This window comes from Heterodontus francisci, chromosome 2 (genome assembly GCF_036365525.1).
Source record: "Heterodontus francisci isolate sHetFra1 chromosome 2, sHetFra1.hap1, whole genome shotgun sequence".
In the NCBI taxonomy this organism is placed as follows: domain Eukaryota; kingdom Metazoa; phylum Chordata; class Chondrichthyes; order Heterodontiformes; family Heterodontidae; genus Heterodontus; species Heterodontus francisci.
The window spans coordinates 92,079,905-92,100,323 of NC_090372.1; the positions used below are offsets into that span (position 1 = coordinate 92,079,905).

A 20,419-nucleotide genomic window follows, 5' to 3' on the forward strand; every position below is an offset into this window, starting at 1 on the left:
AACCTGCTGCCTGGACTGCTTGAACGATGTCCTACAATACTTTCTGGAGTGTGTCTACAAATTCCTGGTTGTCTGCTGCATTCCACACAACCTGGTTCTCATGAGAGTGCAGCACTTGCCACTAGGACTTTACTGAATACCTCAGGACGAGGAAGATGAGGAGGCATCTGGGACACCATTGCTCCAGACCAGCTGTCCATGAGTGGTGAATCAGACTCCAGTTCCCCTGAAAGCACCCCCAAAATCACCCCATTGCTCCAAAATTCCTCACCTTTTCATCCCTTTGCATCACAACAGCCTCTTGGTCAAAATCCTGAAATAAATGACACCACAAAAAAAAATTCCCTAACAACTTTATCCAAGAAAACTTACAATAACATATACAAAATTGAACTATTCACCCTTGTGTTTTTCCATAGTGCCCAGCTTGTGGGTGCCTTTGCCTGTCCTCATGCTCCTATGCAGTGCTACCCCAGTGGCTACTGCATTACTGGTGAAAGGCTGACTTTCAGTGGGGGAGACTGCAGATGGCCTTGTAGTCCAACTTCAAGCAGCTATGGGCCTTGAGGGCCTGGCTTCAGACTGTACCACCCTGGCACTGGTGGCACAAGTCTGGAGCGGCTGGCTGAGAGGCATCAGCAGCTGCACTGGCAGTGTGACAGTGGTGGGAGCATGAATGCAGTCATCCTGAAAGAGAACAGCAGGTTCCTGCACCACAGAACCACAGTCACTCCTCTGGGACAGAGCCTCAGCAATCCTAGTAATCTGCTGGAGCATAGATTGGTGGACTGCTGTGAGAGCCTGCAAGTCACTTTGAGCACTGATACCTGCAACCATGATGGCAGCAGTCTGAGCCTGCATGGCACCAAGTTGGGCTTGCATGGCAACAAGCAGAGATCTCATGACCACAGTCTGAGCTTCCACTGCAACACTCAGATGTTGGGTGGCTTCTGCCTGTGCTGCATTGAAAACTGAGACATCGGCCACCAGATGCTGCATCCACATATACTGTCCTGGAGTTTGCCACCACTTTCACGCTGGAAAGGATGGGCTCTAAGCCCAGGACAAAGACCTGTGCTCAGCTGGAGGAAGACTCCACCACGCTCGACAGTGACCAGCGACAGAAGGCTACGTGTGCATGCCCATCAACCTTCTCCTGTATGCCACACCAAAATCCTCGTATCTGAATCCTCTGCAGCAGAACTTAGTGACCTCACCCTCCAGGGAGTTGGCAAATGTGCTATCTTTTCCCTCTGTCCTGGCTGCAGCCCACTTGTGCCCAGTGACTTACCATATGCTGATCCCTCCTCAACACTACCCTCTAAAGTACAAGCAGTGTAAGTATCCAAGCAAGTGTCAGATCAAGTGACAGTACTTCAGCATCAGTGCTTTTATTCATACACTTCACCATGAGGATCCACTAGCCAGGGGGCAGTTTATGGGTATCTGAAAACATAAATGCAGAAGGGGAGGGTTGAGGTGAGGGAAGGGAAGTTGGATGGAAATCAAGAGGTCCATGGTCACACATTTGCAGCTTGTACTTCATGCCAGATAATGGGATGAGGGTGAAGTGGAATTTGAGAAGGTCCACAAGACAGTAATATACTGTCATCCTGGATGTTCTCAGCAATGCTGTGTGCAATGTCCTCGATCACTGTAGAGCCAGTAATTCACAGTACCATCTCCTCCAAGGGTCTCAGGAGATGCAGGAGTGCCTGTCCCCTGCTGATTCTCTGTTGCTCCCCCTTGTTAGGTGCCACCTTATCTTGCAAGAGATAGGGAAACCTTTCAGTGCGTGTGTTGCAATATGTCTGGGTGATGTCCCTGTCATAGCTGGATGCATGTGGGAGCTGTGAGATGTGAGGCTTGCAGCAGTGCTAACTGTGTGAGGGTGAGGTGGAGCATACGAATGTTAGGCATGAGCCTTGACTCTTAGGGATCGCTGATGGGCATGTGATGATGTGGTACACTGAGCAGTGTGGAAGGTTGGCAACACAGTGGGTAGGAGATGGCATTTGATTGTGCACTCACAGACTTTGACCACTCGTGTGAAGTCATTGAACTTTTTGCAGGACTGTAGCCAGATCCTCGGGGCCACACTCGTTTAACTGGCCTCCACGGCTACCTGCTCCCATTCCCTTTGCAATGTGTCCCTTGAGAGCCTCCTAGACCTTTGCGGAAACATCATGTCTCTTCTCCTTTCCAGCACCTGGAATAAAGCTTCCAGTGTCTGAGAACCTGAGAGCCCTCTTTCTGGCCTTACACTCCATTGATATTCTTTTACCCCTTGTGAAAAATACATTTGGAGACAGCTCCACCACCTGCTGCAGCCATAATGCCCCTACCCTTTTAGAGGCGCAGGCTGGTTTTAAGAAGTGCAGGCTAGCTTTAACTTGCACTAGCCACGCATACATCTGGGCCTCCTGTTGAGCATGCAGTCTGTCAGCAGTGCATTTAATGCTGGGCTGCACACCGCAATCACAGTAATGAGCAGGCATGCCTCAATCGGGCATGAGATAATTGTACATCATGATCCCCATGCCCATAAATCAGCACTATCATGTTTTTAGCCCAGGGGATAAGTCAAGTAAAGGCAGTTATTGATATGTGGCTGAAAGGACAGGGCACAATCAAATCAGTATTGAATGGTACATAACAGTAAACATGTGAATTGGCATGTAGAAGGGGTGAGAAAAAGGTATAAGAAGTGAGTGTTGAAACAGATACTTTAGAATTTGACTAAGGTCTGATCAACCTGTATACTGAGATGAGAATTATAACACATTTGATTTCTCCAGTACGTTTAATTATTGAATGCTTAATAAATCAGTAACATCCGGTATTTAATGTTGCAAACCCTACTGGTTTGAGGAGTAAATTAGAAGCACACACACATTTACTCCCTTCTCTCACACTATTAAGAGGCTCTCCTGCCTTCCTTTTTCAGTTCTATCACTATGGGAAATATTAACCTTTCTTTTCTCAGATGCTGATGGACTACATACTGTATTGTTTTATAGTTTGTATTTTTATCTTGTAGCATTGATATGTTTCTGATGAAAAAGAAAAGACTATGTTAGGTCAGTTCATTGTTACATATCTTTAGAATCATACAGTAACAACTGACACTAGAACTAAAATGCTGGTATTTAGTTTTTGCATTGGCTGAAGCTACATTAAAGCTGAACCTCCTCACAAGAGTAGAACCTCCTGCACATTTTTAGAACTAGTTTCAAAGCTGAAAAACCTATTACGGAAACTTTAAAAAAAAAAATGAAAATTTTTAGAGCAAAATTAAGAAAGCCTCAAAGTGATCACATCTGTTTAATAATAGCTGACTACGACCAGGTGTGAAGGGTCTAGGGGTTCCCTCTCAGCCTTTGCCTGATTCAACCGTAACAGGGTTTAATTTTAGAAACACTGTTTTTTAGCTCCCCCTTAGTGAATCCTTGTTCACTGTTCCAACTGTAAGGCAAAGAAATCAAACAGGTTTCCTTAGATTTAAACAAGAAAGGTAGAAGTTTATTAATCTTAAACTCTAATTCAGTTAACAACTACAAATATGTGACACGACCACGCTAGCATGCATACGCGATAAACACACACGCAGATAGAGGCAGAAAAAATAGAAGGAATAAAGGGGAAAATTTTGAGGCAATATCTGATAGTTACAATCCTTTAAGTTCAATGTGGAGTCTTGGGTTGCCGGTAGGTCCTGCAATTCGTTGGCGCCCAGTTAACGCTTCAACTTCTTCCGATGTAGGAATCTTTTCTCCCTTGCGGTTTACGTGTCTTCCGTGGGTCTGGTGGTTTGGGAGAAAGCAAGAGAGACAGCCAGGCAAGTGACTTGCTTGTTTCAGCTTCAGTTGCACACTGCCTTCTGAATTCCAACTGTCCTGTGGCTAGTTCAACAAAACCAGGACCAGCCAGTCATGTGACCAGCTGGTTTAACCAATCCTGGCTCTGTGGATTGTATCATCTTAGCAGGGCCTGGAATGCGCCTCCTTACACCTTTACTGTCTAGTGATCAAAATCCATTTGGGTTAATTGGAGCAGGGTAGACGCAAGCAACGTCTCTTAGTATGCAAATGTCCTTCCAGCCCAGTGTCTGGTGATCTTCAAACAAGTAATTTCTTCACTCCAGCAACAGTTAAAAATCAATGTTCATATGACAAAATTAATATCCCACATTCTTGCCAGGTGCAGGGTCTGCATGACACTTACCTTCAATTCAAGTTGCTGCTGTTTAAGCTGCCCTTCTAGTAAATGGCAATTTTGGAGATAAGTGCTATTTTTTGCTCTCAACTTTTCATTTTGATCTTCCAGTAATCTTTGATCATGTTGCATTTTGATCATGTTGAGCTTCTGTCCTGAACGACATTGAACCGATGGTTTTCTCTCCCTCAAAAAAGCAATTTAAAATAGTTACTGAAATTATGTTCGATTTCTAAGCAATATCCATTAATTCCTTTTGCATTAAAACTTCCAACATCATTGGAACTTGTTTAAACACAGTATAAAAACGAGCACTTTTTGCAACAGATCTACCAAACCAGGTTCTGCAAACATTCAACAAAAAAATTGGGAAACTTGCCTAACTCCTTTTGGAGCAGCAACAGTGGCAATTAAAGGACTAAATCTGCTATTATCCTTTTTGGCAGAAAGGACCTCAAAGGTTCAGGGAACTTGACACAGCCCAGCACTCTGTCCACTCTAAGCAACGGATTGCGCGTTAGTCCACCACCTCCAAACCCATGATCTCTATCACCGAGAAGAACAAGGGCAGCAGGCATGTGGGAACATAATCAGCACCTGCAAGTTAGCCTCGAAGTCACACACCATCCTACCTTGGAACTATATTGCCGTTCCGTCACCATCACGGGGTGAAACTCCTGGAACTCCCTATCTAACACCAATGTGAGTGTACCTACACTACATGGACTGCTGCAGTTATAGAAGGCAGCTTCACCACCACCTTAAGGGCAATTAATGCTGGTCTTGCCACTGACACCCAAATCACATGAATGAATTAAAAAAACTGGTGGAACTGCCAAGTTACCAACTTATGGGATAGGGAAGAAAAGATAAAAATTTCCTGCATTTTAATTAGCCCCACTTCTAACTATTAGTTTGTTATTTTAAGCATCCCTAAATAATCACCAAGAGTCATCCTACCCGTCTTACTAATAAGACCATTAATTAAAGACTAAATGATCATAATTTTTCCAGTGGTAGGTGTCCGAACCAGTACAAACTAGTCATCTGGAAATTTTGTAACGTCCAAGTACATGGCACTAAAGGCCTGCTACCCGACCGGAACCAGACATGTGGGGTCGGGTTGCACGTCCGGGTCCGGCATTCAGGCTCAGGTCGGGCTGGGTAGGACATGCTCTATCACAGGTAAGTGGCTCCACTGTTAATTTAATTTTTGGACTAGAAAGGTGGTTTTGTTATGGTTATTTTAAGCTTGCGCAAATCAGCAACAAAGTAAAAAAACGGAAGGTAAGTTAACTGATGGTCAGGTCAGGCGCGGGAAAAAATGGAAGGACTCGGACCGGGTCAGGCTCAGGTCGGATGTGGTTCTGTCGGTCTAGGGTCGGGTTTTTTTTGCAGACCCGAGCAGGCCTTTATTTGGCACTATCTGCTTAGCACTATTTAATAACTTTATCTCAAATAAAATCACTGGTAATAAGTCTACATAAAACCAACTTAACTGACATTTCAAAAGCAGAATTATACCAAGAATCTTATACTTACAATGCATGTACAAGGGCATTTTCCCTATCCATCTTTATATCTTTGTTTTTATGTTCTACATTGTCTACTTGCCCTTTCGGTTTGCTTCCCAGCTGACCATTTCTTGAAACCAGCATATTCTTCACTCTCTGTGAACCACTGCTCAGTCCCTGAAACCCCTCTGCATTCCTAGCAGAAATCAGTAGGGCCGTATTACTCTTTATTCCTTCATAGTTCTGGACAGAGGCTGTTTTGCACTTTTCAGCAAACCCCTTTTCAACAACTTCTTGACCAATATTTAGAGCATCACTTTCGGCATCAACAAGAAAGGCTCCATCCTGAGCTGTATCTCTGTGACTGATCCGGATTATTTTGTCATTTATCAAACTGGCCAGAAATCTTCTTCCCTGAAGAAAGGACAAAGGAAATGCATGCATTAAGACAACTAAAATGGATTAACTATCCACTGCTGGATGTCCGGGAACTAAGAAACTCATATGCAACGTTTTGTCAGACGGAAGCTAGGAAGATGGGGAAAAAAAAGGTAAAATCTAGGAAAAAATCTATTTTTGTAGCAGACACCCAGAGTTAGTTTCCTTCCCCTCATGTCTCTCAACCCTATCCAAAGGGTTTTCACATTATCCACACCCAGTCCCGATAGGCCCAGTTCTTTTTGACATAAAAGGCTAGTCTTCCTGCAGTTTACCTATTCTAAGGCAATGAAGTAATTTATAATCCTTCTTTATTTATTCAACCCTGTAGTGTTGTTGAACCAAGTCTGTATGATGTCAGTGATACCATAGGTTCTCTTCTCCAGCAAGAACACGACATTTTATTTCTAAGACTTCTACCATAAATATATAGAATTTCTAGGCATGCATTTCTCACTTCCTAGACAGATGTATATGGTAATTTTAATTTGTCATCATCTCCCTGTGTGGTCACATCCTTATATTGTATGCATTTATTAGCTGCATTAGTGTCTGTATTTGGCCATCATCTTGCTCTGTACCTTACATCCAGCTTCAGTATAATTTCTACTTCCACTACTTTATTTTTCCCTCTTTATCAGTCTGTTGGCCCGTCCCCTCTAGTTTAAATCCTCTCTCACTGCCTTATTTACGCTCTCTGAATTGGAAGTGGTCCAATTCAAATAAAGCCTATCCCATCCCATCTATATAGCTTACCTTGCTCTAGAACTTGTCCTGATACCCTCAAGGAATCTGAAAGCCTCCAATCTAAATCATCTTTTTAATTAGTCATTAACTTGCTTGATCTGCCCAGCCCATTATAGCAGGAGTAACTGCAAAATATCTATTCTCCAGATCTTGCTCTTTAACCTAGAATCTACCTCCTAAAACTCTCTGTGAGATCTCCATCTACTCTTGCCTACACACAAAGCACAACTTGTGACTGGTTAACCTTCTTTTCAGTGTAGAAGTGACATCCAGTGGTCAAACATTGAAATGCAGTACTGCTCACTATGCTCCTTTTATAGTTAAAAGCATTTATTTCCTTAATGTGGAGGGTGACTTGCTCTTAAATTTGTTTACTATCTCTCACAGATTTGCTACAGACTGTCTAAGCTAAATTACAGCAGGGCCCTGCTGGCATATCACAAACACGGCAAAAATCAGTAATGCAGCATAAATTTATAAATTTTACTTATAATTTAAACTTGCACAACTATTCCTCTCATTTTTTCCAGTTTACAACTTGATGTATAAAACAAGTTTGAAAGCACCAACTGTCCTTTGCAAAAAGCGGTGACAAGCAGCCTTTACAAGATGGGGGCAGGAGACAAGTTCTGGAAAGTTCATGTCACTATGCTCATTGCCTGTGCTGAAATGAGACGTGCAAGTCAAACTGAGAAAGAATGTCATGGCAAATACAGGCTTCCCATTATGTTCTATAAGAAATAGGCAGGCTCCAACTAACTAATGGCAATAATTGAAGATGGTCATCCTCATTCTTTCCCTATTACATTTCCCACCATCTTGAGATAAATTTTGTTTGCTCAGTTGTATAAATTAAAGTCTGTGCTGATAGCAGTGGTAACAGTCACTGTTCCATCTTCTTTTCCAACCAGTAATACCAGAAGGAGCCAGCTGATCATTATTATATCATACAACTTTGAAAAAAAAAACTCAACTGCCAAAAGGAAATGAACATTGCGAGAGCTTCTCTCCCATCCACTGTCTCATTCATCTAAATTAAAATTCATGTGTGGGTCCAGCACTCTTCTCAAAAGATAAGTAAATATTTTCTACGGAATGTGCCATATTAAAATGTCACAATTCCCCGTCATGTCAGTCACTAACAGATTTTCCCTTTATAATACTGAGCAACAGTTACTAGTTTTTGACATCAGCCTCCCCATGCTTCAGCACCACCAAATAGATTTATGCCACCAGATACAGTTGCCTCCCTAAGCCGCTCTTATTGTTGTTCCCCTGAAGTGAGATTATTTTGTTTAAAAATTTAATTTTTTGTTTTCTCCCTACCGTCCCAAACCCTGACTTACAAATTCGCCTGCTCACCACTCTATCAACTCCTTCCAACCCGACCCACGAGCAGCCCCACATCTCTGTGTGGTTGATTATGTCCGGCAGCCCGCTAACAAGCAGCCTAACCCAGCTGCTTCATCACCTCCTCCTTCGGCTACAATTATCTTTATATCAATATATATGACATTTTATTTTGGCTCATTGTGCTATGTTAATGAAAAGTAATATTTGTAAAATCAAACCACATGGAAAGGGTTGAATACCCATGCCAATTTAAAAAATATCTGCTTGCAAAGAAAGGACATGGTTACAGTTTGACAGGTGTAGTCAGTTTCCATTATGCTGTGTTGTACAATTGTACTAAGTATTGCGTAATGTAATTGTATTCTGTATTTTCTTGAAGGTAGTTAAAAACTGCAAGAACAAATGCAAATGTGTGAACAAAGGCTAGCGTGCTGGGCTTTGTCATTTGTAACAGGATGACTTTCTGTCTTATAAAATATGAGTAATCCCTTTGAGCTGTCAAAGATCCACAAATTGGTAGAACTCACTAAACAAGAATTTTTTCTTAAAAAGAGAAACATTTGAAGAAAAAACAATCATCACTGCCAAAACCATAAAACCAATCTTGCTAAAACTGGCAAGTGGAGAAGTATTTCTTAAATGGTAAGAGATTAGAAAGTGTAGATGTACAAAAGGACCTGGGTATTCTCGTCAATAAGTCACTGAAAGCTAACATGCAGGTGCAGCAAGCAATTAGGAAGGCTAATGGTATGTTAGCCTTTATCGCAAGAGGATATGAGTACAGGAGTTGCGAAATCTTGCTTCAATTGTACAGAACCTTGGTTAGACTGCACCTTAGGAAAGATATTATTGCTATAGAAGGAGTGCAACCAAGGTTCATCAGATTTGTTCCCGGGATGGCGGGACTGTCCTATGAAGAGAGACTGGAGAAACTGGGCCTGTATTCTCTAGCGTTTCGAAGAATGAGAGGTGACCTCATTGAAACCTACAAAATACTTCAAGGGATAGACAGGGTAGATGCAACTAAGATGTTTCCCCTGGTTGGAGAGTCTAGAACCAGGGGACACAATTTCAAAATAAGGGGGAAGCCACTTAGGACAGAGATGAGGAGAAATTTCTTTACTCAGAGGGTTGTGAATCTTTGGAATTCTCCACTCCAGAGGGCTGTGGAAGCTCAGTCACTGAGTATGTTTAAAACAGAGATTGGCAGATTTCTAAATACCAATGACATAAAGGGATATGGGGATAGTGAGGGAAAAAAGCATTGAAGTGGATGATCAGCCATGATCGTACTGAATGGCAGAGCAAGCTCGATGGGCTGAATGGCTTACTCCTGTTCCTATGTTCCTAAGGTTTCTTCACTTTAGCTAACCTGAAACTTTTCTGCATCACTTGTGTGAATAACAAATTACAAATGCCTGGATTAAACTAAGGCCCATTGACAGAACTGTGATAACAAGATCATAAATACGTGCTTATAGGAACAGAAGTAGGCCATTAAGCCGCTTGAGCCTGTTCTGTCCTTCAATGAGATCAGAGCTGATTTGTATCCTAACTCCATTTAACTGCCTAAAATCTATCGATCTCAGATTTAAAATTATTAATTGAACTAGCATCTACTACTTTTTGTGGGGAAGAGTTCTATACTTCTACCACCCTGCATGTGAAAATGCATTTCCTAACTTTTCTCCTAAGTGGCCTGGCTTTGATTCTAAGGATATATCCCCTGGTGCTGGACTCTACTACTAGCCGAGTAAGTTTCTTTTTATCTACCCTATCAATTCCTTTTAAAATCAAAAGCCTCAATCAAATCACCCCTTAACTTACTATATACCAGAGAATACAAGCCTATTTTATGTAATTTCTCATCATAATCAAACCCTGAAGCCCTGGTAATATTCTGGTAAATCTGCGCCACACTTCTTTCAAGGCCAATATACCCTTTCTATGGTGTGGTGCCCAGAGCTATATACAGTACTTGGGATGGTGTCTAATAGGGCTTTGTATAGCAATAGCAAAGTTTTCTCCGCTTTATAATCTAGCCTTCTAGAGATAAAGGCTAACATTTCATTAGTCTTTTGTACGTGACGACTACATTTTAGTGATGTGTATCTGGATCCCTAAATCTATTTGGACCTCCACTGATTCTGCTTTTAACTATTTAAAAATAAGTGGTTAGGGGCGGCACAGTGGTGCAGTGGTTAGCACTGCAGCCTCACAGCTCCAGCGACCCGGGTTCAATTCTGGGTACTGCCTGTGTGGAGTTTGCAAGTTCTCCCTGTGTCTGTGTTTCCTCCGGGTGCTCCGGTTTCCTCCCACATGCTGGTTGATAGGTTAATTGGACATTATAGAATTGCCCCTAGCATCGGTAGGTGGTAGGGAAATATATAGGGACAGGTGGGGATGTGGTAGGAATGTGGAATTAGTGTAGGATTAGTATAAATGGGTGGTTGATGGTCGGCACAGACTCGGTGGGCCGAAGGGCCTGTTTCAGTGCTGTATCTCTAAAAAAAAACTCTGATCATTCTTTTCAATCCAAAATGGATGACCTCACACTTACCTTCATTGAAATCCATCTGCCAGTTTCACCTACTCACTTTATCAATGTCTTTTTGTAATTTTATACTCCTACCTACACTACTTACTATGCACCAAACTTTGTATCATTGGCAAACCTGTATATATAGCTCCTATTGTGTTATTTAAGTCATTAATCAATATAATCAATAGTTGAGACCCCAGCACAGATCCTTGTGGCACACCATCAATCACTTCCAATTCTAGTGCATATCCATATCCCTGCTCCCTGTCTTGTACTGTCTAACTAACGTATTAACCAGGTCAATAATTTGCCTTCAATGCCATGAACTTTCATTTTACCAAACAGTCTCTTATCTTCAACCTAAAAATAAGCAAAAGGTTCTTGGACATGGTTAAATACAAGACAGTAAATTATTCTTGAACAAGTGGCTTGTAAATTTCTCAGCATAGGTGAAATTGCTATCATCAAAGAGAAACAAGTGACAGGCCAGGAACGCTAAGAACAGAAAATCCCAAGCGATGGACAGAATAGCCGATGGGCTATTCAAATCGAAGAACCCACGTGCTCTTGAAGGAAGGCAAGTGGAAGTCTGCATACAATGTGGTACTAAACCTGTCCGCCTCGCTTTCCTCCTTTAAGATACTCTTCAAAACCTACCTCTCTGATCAAGCTTTTGGTCATCTGACCCAATAATTCCCTATGTGTCTCTGTCATATTTTGTTTTATAATGCTCCTGTGAAGCACCTTGGGACAGTTTATTACATTAAAGGTGCTATAGAAATATAAAGTTGTTGTTTTGATTATGAATGCGCTTATAAATTAGATGTATTAAAGTCTCTGTCTCCCTCTGTTCCTGAGTTACCCAAGTTAATATTGGCCAAAAACAGAATCAGCTGGTCTGGTTCCAGAGAATTAAGATGAAGTCTCAGAAGTTGAGAACAGAAATAATCCAGTCAAGTTAAAATATAACAGCTGCCTGCTGCTTCCTGCTTCTCCAATGCTGCATTCCAGAAATAGTATTTCCCATTCAAAGTGTATCCACTGACTGTACCCTGCTTGACTGTAGCAGTCTAGAGATCTGCACAATAGTCACGTAATAGGTCAAAGGGGCACACTTGACCAAGAGCTACATGTGACTTGGAAGTAACATGGTGGACACCACTGCTCTAAAGTACAGTGGCTTCACCCTTAAAGTAATGACTCTTTTTATAAACCTTACAGCTGCAGTGGTTTTCCACCATCATGATACTACGTGTTGCAGAACATTCATAGATTTGTCCTGTATGCAAGGAGGTAATGGGAGCTGAAGCTTAGCAGCAAATATCACGGTTTAACATCCAATTTCAGGAACAAAGTGATGGGTATTCTGAGAAGAATGCAACCAATTGTCAAGTGAAAAGAAGTGAAAAAATGACTTTTTTCCACATTATAATATTTTTTCATAACTGCGTAAGTATAATTTCATCACAAGATCTTTTCCAGTTGAACTTCTTAAAGGCAAGGCTGAAAGATCTCTACTGTCACATTAAATTAAACCACTAGAGCACAACTCAAAAGAAAACAAGTCCTCTCGTTCAGTTCCTTCAGCTGAACTAATTTAAGTCATACAGACCACATCTACTCATGCCGAACCATTTGGTAACTTTGAATGTCAATAATCAAATTATCGCATGAATGCCAACAACGCTTCCAATATATTTTGCTTTACCTGGTCAAATGGAGTTACATCTTGCTTAGGTGGAATCTGAAGACCCCAAAGTCTGAATTTGCTGGCCAATCCAGGACACTGCAAATCCTCTGGAAGTTCAACAATACATGACTTTTTTAGAGTTTCAGAATTTCCATAATCGATGTAAGTCATCAGACACTGAAAAAAAGATCAAATTTGGTGGGGTTTTTAAAAATGAAATTATACACTAATACTTAAAGCAGTTTAGTCATATAATTTTTAAAGGTTAGCTTGAATTAGCTGATATCATACAGCATGAAAATGCCACATCAAATGGTGCTAGGCCATGAATCTATTCTCATTGTCCTCACTTCAGTCTAGCACAGTATTTGGCAACTAGTTTAGAATATATTAGGCCAAGGCCTGGTCACAAAATGGCCAAGAACAGAAAAGAATCAGACAGCGAGAAGGAGCACTTTCTTTCATATGTTTAAAATCGGGTTTATCTTGGTGTACTTGATTCAAGTTTTGTGTTCATAATCATCCCAACATCACTTTAAAGGCTGCACTGCCAGAATAACTTCATGTTCTACTGTTGAAGGTTTAAATTCTGGCAATTTTACCAAAAGTTGTATTCCAAAAACCAGATTTTAAGATACCAGGGTCAATTTTCATTCCAGTCGCCTGGTGATAAAGGCCTCGCGATGGAGTCAGTAGCCTTATCGCACAGTTAACACCAGTGATGCAGCTGGCACCATTTGAAAAGGGACCTACCTCTGGACTGCCAAAGTGTCCGCATGTTTAAGACATAACTAGGACCTCAATTGCCATCTTAAGTGAGGACTGATCACAGCCTGCACGTTGCAATCTTCAACCAATTCCAGGGCGATGGAAGAGAAAAGGGCCAGCAATGCTAAGCTCTTGAATTATTTTTGTGGGTCTTGAAGGTGCAGAAATAGAATTCTGGGGCACACAAAAATAATCTGGGACGCTGCTGCCCTGGAATCTGAAGCCTTTACAATCACAACCCTCTGTGGGGTGGGGGGGGGGGGGGGGGGTAGGGAGGAGGGGGATTCTCCTAACTACTTCTTTTAGTGATGATCTTCAATTTATGATTCCTAGTTACTAAATCACCAATCAGTAGACATAGCTTTCCATGTTTATCAAACCCTTCAAATTTTCAACACCTGTGTCACATCTGCTCTTAACCATCTGCTGTAATGCAACAAGGCCCAATTTCTCTAGTCTCTTGTCATAACTAAAACTCTTCATTCCCAGTATGATATTACTGAATCTGTTCTGCACTTTAGTTAAGGTTGTTGTAGTGCTATGGAAGGAACAGAATTACAATTGGAAAGATTCAAACAGGGAGTTGTGGAGAAGATGGACTGAACAGGCCCAGAAAGGGACAACACATTGATGGATTTGAGAGAAAAGGAGGTTAAAGACGCGGTGGTAGTTTGCAAGGTTTGAGGCTGCGTCTTTTGAGGAGGTGTGATGATGGCAGTTTTAATAGGGAGGACAGTACATAAGGGAAGTGAGCCATTTACATAATTTAACATTGGAGCCAAGATGAGAAGTTAGTAATCAACAAGTTCAAGGGGAGCCTAGGGATAAGTTTGGCTTCGTAAGCAAGGGGAAGGGGGAGAAAAGAGTAGAGGCAGCTGAACAGATAGCCTCGATCTTAATAGTTAAAAAAAAAGTTTATGAACTCTTGTCAAATGTTGTTGAGCATGGAGGGAAGTGTGAAAGGCGAAAAATGAGACAGGTGGAAGTGCAGAAAAGCCAGGAGTTATTTTTGCACTCCAAAATCACCCTGGAGTAGCGAATGATTTTGACAGAAGAAAGAGTAGTAGTGCTTGACACTGTCTAGCCAAATCTGGTAATGAATGGCTAAAGCAGTTGTGTGCCAGATACAATGAAATCTGCGCCCTGGACATGAAGAAGTGAATATGGGGTCATAATATGAGGAATGACTGATACGTGGGAGAGTACCGGTATTGCTGGGGACAAAGGCTCCAAACATAGAAGTGAAGAATACGACAAAGGTTCACCCTATGCATGTATAAACAAACATCAGTGTTGGCCATCACTAGCTTTTGAATGCTAAATTATGGTGCTTCAAGGAAGATGGCTGGACACTAAGAATTCATTGAACTTGCTGAATGGCATTGGTACCAGTTAATACAGATTTAGGTTACCATGTTTAGGAATCCTGGGTTGACTCGTGCACAATTTTGTCAAGTAGATAACTGTAGGAATTGCTAGACTCTATTTGATATTTTGTGATCAAGGAAAGGCAAACTATAGATGTCTACAATATATCAGGAGTGGGAACTTACTATTTTTCTCATTCTGGCCCACAAAATTATTTCTAAGCATTTTAAAGACTTTGCTTGGTCTAAATAGTCAATGAACTAACGAACAGTTACATTGGCACAGTGGCGCAGTGGTTAGCACCGCAGCCTCACAGCTCCAGGGACCCGGGTTCGATTCCGGGTACTGCCTGTGTGGAGTTTGCAAGTTCTCCCTGTGTCTGCGTGGGTTTTCTCCGGGTGCTCCGGTTTCCTCCCACAAGCCAAAAGACTTGCAGGTTGATAGGTAAATTGGCCATTATAAATTGTCACTAGTATAGGTAGATGGTAGGGAAATATAGGGACAGGTGGGGATGTTTGGTAGGAATATGGGATTAGTGTAGGATTAGTATAAATGGGTGGTTGATGTTCGGCACAGACTCGGTGGGCCGAAGGGCCTGTTTCAGTGCTGTATCTCTAATCTAATCTAATCTAAAATTCTGTGGGTCACCTTCCAAAACAAAACTGTTCAGGATGACAGGGCTAAACCTCTATTTTTGAAAAACAACAATATTTCTAAACATGCAATACCTTTTCATTAGTCATCAGTTTTTTCAGTTTGCATCTATACCAACATTGGTCTTCAGAATATAATCCACCATAAATCTGTAGGAATAAAAAAACATTTATATTTTTGGTCCCAGTAAAAGAGGTACTGCATTCTATTTTTATATATATATATATAAGATTTACAAAGATTGATGGGATTAACACAAGGGTGTTCTGTCCAGTGCAAGATTCAATACTCAATATCACTAACTGTAAAAACTGCAGTTGGATGTATAGATTGTGTGGTTAAATTTTGTCATCTCTCCAAAATCCTTTGGATAGCCTGAGTAAGATGTAAGCTTAGAAACGCATTCAGAGAACTTGCTTCCAGGACAGCATTATTCACTGCTGTATCACTGGGGAAGGAAGACACAATTTCGATCTTATTTCCCTCAGCTGTGAGATCAAGGAGAGGTGCAGACACGCCCCCTTAAAGAGCTAATTCCAATGAAGCAATGCATTACTAGAAAATCTGGTTTTGAAAACAAGTAACTATTTCAGTTGTACTGAAGCTGTCTAAAGGATAACAAGCACATCACAAAATGAAATCCAAATACCAAGTGTCAGGGAGTGCAGCATGAACCAATTTACTCACAAAAAGGAAGGAGCTGCTATACAGGAAGAACAGGCCAAATGTCAACTCCAAGCAAGCGAAGCAGCATTTAATCTGGAAACACTTCAGTGACATTCAACTACGAGTCTTGTCCAAACCTTAGACCACAACAACAACAATCCAAATTGTGGATAAAACCACAGCAATCAGTCTGCCTTCCACTTTCCTTGGGTTGTTCACAGTCATCAATCAACCAACAAAGAGAAGGAGCTGACATCATGAAAAAGCTTGACAAGCAGCAAAACAGGGAGATGATATGAACATACAAAAACAATGGACAAGCAGAGACCAACTGGTCCACTATTCCTGTTCATACTGCTATGGTGCAATTTATGCACACCATGACGTTCCCCACCAACATCCTGCAACTACCCCCCCCCCACCCCCCACAAACCAGCCAGACACCCAATCTTCAAAGAGAGGCAAAAAGGCAGATAAAATTTATAGGCTAATTAAGGGCAGAAAAAGCTGTGGCAAGTTGCTCTTCCACCAGTAAAGGCAACCAAACAAGTTCCAGGAAACCAGAAATGATTGGGGGAAGGCAGCCCCCCCAACACCTCACCAACATCTTATATGCACTGATGTTAACTGCTATTAGAAACTCATCCAGCTCCCTCTTGAATGCTTGCAACAAATCCAAGACACTGCAGGAACAGGTAACTTGTTCATAGATCAACACCTCTTGTGAAAAGAAATACCTCCCAATATCTGACTTAGTTATATTCTTACATACACATGCCCTCTGGTCCTCCCTAGCCTATCTAACTCAAATAGCCTATCCCCATGGACCAAATCTAATCTTTTTATTTTTTTTTAAGAACAGACCTCAATCAAAAGTGCTCAACGTCTATTCTTTTATAGAGTAAAACATTTGAACTTTCTCTATTATGGTAAAAAAGGCCCTTTAAATTAGGTCTTAATCTAGAGTCCTTCCTCTGAACCTTTTCCCAGATCTCTATATCAGGGGTTCTCAACCTTTTTGCTTCTGACGCCCCCTCCATGTCATAAAAATTCCATGAACCCCCACCCCCCCCCACCCTTGCACCACAACCTAAATATTTTTCCTGTCAAAAAGTTAGTTATGCAACCACAAATAGGGAACGCTGCTTGCCCTTACATACTTTATGCTTGGTAATTAAATGTCAGTAATTTGGAGGGTTTCAAAGACTCATGTGACAGTATTACGCACAAATTACACACTGCGGTTTATGTATATCTCCACTTCCAGTACAACTTGATGTCTTCATATTTCCTACATTTTGCAGGGTTAGTGTGGCTTTAATGTGTTTTACTCACACCTCTAATTCCTCAGTGTTCTTCAACCCTTACAGTTGAATTTAAAGGTCTGTATCATCACTCTGTGGGTTTTGTTGTTTTGAAGCTGATGGTCGAATTAAAAATTGATCCATATATGGTATTTATTGTGTCTGACCTCGGTGGAGGGTTAATTGTTAGAATCTATTCTGAGGGACAACATAACCTGCCACTTAGAAAGGCATGGATTAATCAGGGATAGTCAGCAAGGATTTGTTATGGGAAGGTCATGTCTTACTAACTTGATTGAGTTTTTGGACGAAAAAACAAGGAGGATTGATGAGGGTAGTGCAGTGGATGTGGTCTACATGGATTTTAGTAAGGCATTTGACAAGGTGCCACATGGCAGACTGGTCAGCAAAATGAAAGCCCATGGGATACAGGGGAATGTGACAGGTTGGATCCGGAATTGGCTCAGGGACAGGAAACAAAGGGTAGTTTACGACGGATGTTTTTATGAATGGAAAACTGTTTCCAGGGGCGTTCCACAGAGCTCAATGTTAGGACCCTTGCTGTTTGTGGTATATATTAATGATTTGGACTTAAATGTGGAAGGCATGGTAGGAAAATTTGCAGATGACACAAAAATAGGCCGTGTAGTTGACAGTGAAGAGGATAGCCATAGATTCCAGAACGATATCAATGGTTTGGTCGAGTGAGCAGAAAAGTGGCAAAAGGAATTTAATCCAGATAAGTGTGAGGTGATGCATTTGGGGAGGGCAAATAAAATGAGGAATACACAATAAACAGGCCGATATTGAGAGGGGTAGAAGAAGTGAGAGACCTTGGAGTGTATATCCACAGGTTGCTGAAGGTGGCAGGACAGGTAGATAGAGGTGAAGAAGGCACAAGGAATGCTTTCCCTTATTGGCTGAGGTATAGAATTCAAAAGCAGGGATGTAATGCTGGAACAGTATAAAACGCTGGTTAGGCCACAGTTGGAGTATTGTGTACAGTTCTGGTCACCACATTACAGAAAGGACATAATTGCTCTGGAGAGAGTACAGAGGAGATTTACAAGAATGTTGCCAGGGCTTGAAAATTGCAACTATGAGGAAAGATTAGATAGGCTAGGGTTGTTTTCCTTAGAACAGAGGAGGCTGAGGGGTGACTTAATAGAGGTGTACAAAATTATGAGGGTCTTAGATAGAGAAGATAGGAAGGACCTGTTTCCCCTAGCAGAGAGGTCAATTACCAGGGGGCACAGATTTAAGGTGATTGGTAGAAGGATTAGAGGGGACACGATGAAAAATCTTTCACCCAGAGGGTGGTGGGTGTCTGGAATTCACTGCCAGGAACAGTGGTGGAGGCAGAAACCCTCAATTATTTTAAAAAGTACCTGGACATGCACCTGAAGTGCTGTAACTGGCAAGGCTATGGACCAGGTGCTGGAAGGTGGGATTAGATTGGGTGGCTTGTTTTTTCGGCCAGCACAGACACAACGGGCTGAATGGCCTCTTTCTGTGCTGTGATTTTGCTATGGTTCTATCTGTGCCAGTTTATACCAAAATGCATGTGAATTTAGTACCATGCTGCTGCACCAAGAACATACTCTTTGTTCGCTATAGGATGTTGCATGTGAGGTAAGCACAAAGTGTAGGGTGTGGGGGGAGGATAAGGATACAAATAATCTTTAACAGCTCCTTCATCTAATTTATCTTAATCAGTAAAATACCTTTTCAGGAGCAGGATCTCCAAATACTTTGGCAGCAAACGGGCAAATTTCTGTCAAAGCAGTAGACATCTTAAGAAGTACTTCAATTAATTCAATACTCTGAGTATGAAGCACACACAAGATTAGTTTATAATTCAAGCTGTAATGCCATGTTGCACATTTGATTCAATTATTCAGAACATCCTATACAACTATATATAATAGGAAAAGATGGTGAAAACTACGTCACACATAATACCACGTCACCGTCTAATGTTTTCCATTCCAAAGATAACTTGTATGCCCATGATCAAGTCCATTACTGATGGGACCTGGAGCTGAAAGACATGGGAGTCGATACTAACCTCTCATGATAGACAGCTGGGGACATGGATTAATTTTTTTTAAAATTGCGAAATGTAACCCCAACCTGCTGCATTTGCACCAGCTGCCATTTTTATGGCGCCAAGTTGCATGGTATGACCATGTCCCATCTTGGAGAAGTGGGACACTTCAATATTTAATCAGGATCCCACAGTGCAGTTGGGAGGCTGATTTAAATTTAATGGTTACCTCCGGGTTTCTCAGGGCATGGAACTAGGAGGAGCAGCAGTGTTCCCCACTGATCTCTCAAGAAAAGCTGCCAATTGTGGCTTTTGATCACTACCAGTCTGCTGACACCTGCACCTCCCCCTTCAACCCACGAGCTTTCCCTCCCTTCTGACTGCCAGTTTGACCTCTCCCTCCAATCTGTAATCTCTCCCTCTCTTCCAATCAGATGTGCACTCACCCCCTCCACAAGCCCCCAATCTTTCCTGATTGTTGGGAGTACTCCCAACAGTCCCCAGCTGCGGCCTTCTGCCATTGGATTTCCCACCTGATAGTCGGCCTGCCTGTCAAACTGGCAAGCTGCCAGGTGGGAAACAGAACTTAGACAAGGTCCTGACGTTACATTTAGGATTTGCAGGTTTCCCCCACCCGTCTCCCTCCTTACCTCTCTATGAGTATCGGGGAAATAAGAGCCCAGAAATTACCGTTTGCAAAATTAACAAATGATCACTTAATGCGTTCATTGACATTCTGCAGTCAATTATTTTAATGAATCAATTAATCTTTTTAAAATGAGCATTTTATACATGCACTAAAATAGCAGAGAAAAATGTCAGAAGAACTCATTAAGCGATCATCCACTGATATCTATGTCAGACAGAGATTTCATCTTGGAATAGAAACTCAACATTAGCATAAATGAGAACAACTACTAAAACACTGTCAAGTAATCAGGTCATCTGCCTCCAATTTAGTGTCTCAAGAGTCTCCCATAAACTAGGTAGGCCACATTGGCGATGGACTCTTCTATGGACCTACCTTAACTACTTCCCAGCTACTTAATAATACAGAAGTTGCTAACCTACTACAATGGACAATTTCACATTTTCCCACATTATACACCATTT

General features: G+C 41.6%; 1 protein-coding gene across 1 annotated transcript in view; it reads right to left on the reverse strand.

Moving 5' to 3' along the window:
- LOC137380649 (serine/threonine-protein kinase 31-like) overlaps positions 1 to 20,419 on the reverse strand; it is a 134,968-nt gene that overhangs the window by 98,052 nt on the left and 16,497 nt on the right. Inside the window, exons 6-10 of the mRNA XM_068052817.1 lie at positions 18,984 to 19,082; positions 15,364 to 15,438; positions 12,518 to 12,676; positions 5,758 to 6,143; positions 4,225 to 4,402 (exon numbers count right to left, since the gene is read on the reverse strand). Coding sequence (XP_067908918.1) covers positions 4,225 to 4,402; positions 5,758 to 6,143; positions 12,518 to 12,676; positions 15,364 to 15,438; positions 18,984 to 19,082 — 897 coding nt within the window. The remainder of the gene's footprint in view (positions 1 to 4,224; positions 4,403 to 5,757; positions 6,144 to 12,517; positions 12,677 to 15,363; positions 15,439 to 18,983; positions 19,083 to 20,419) is intronic.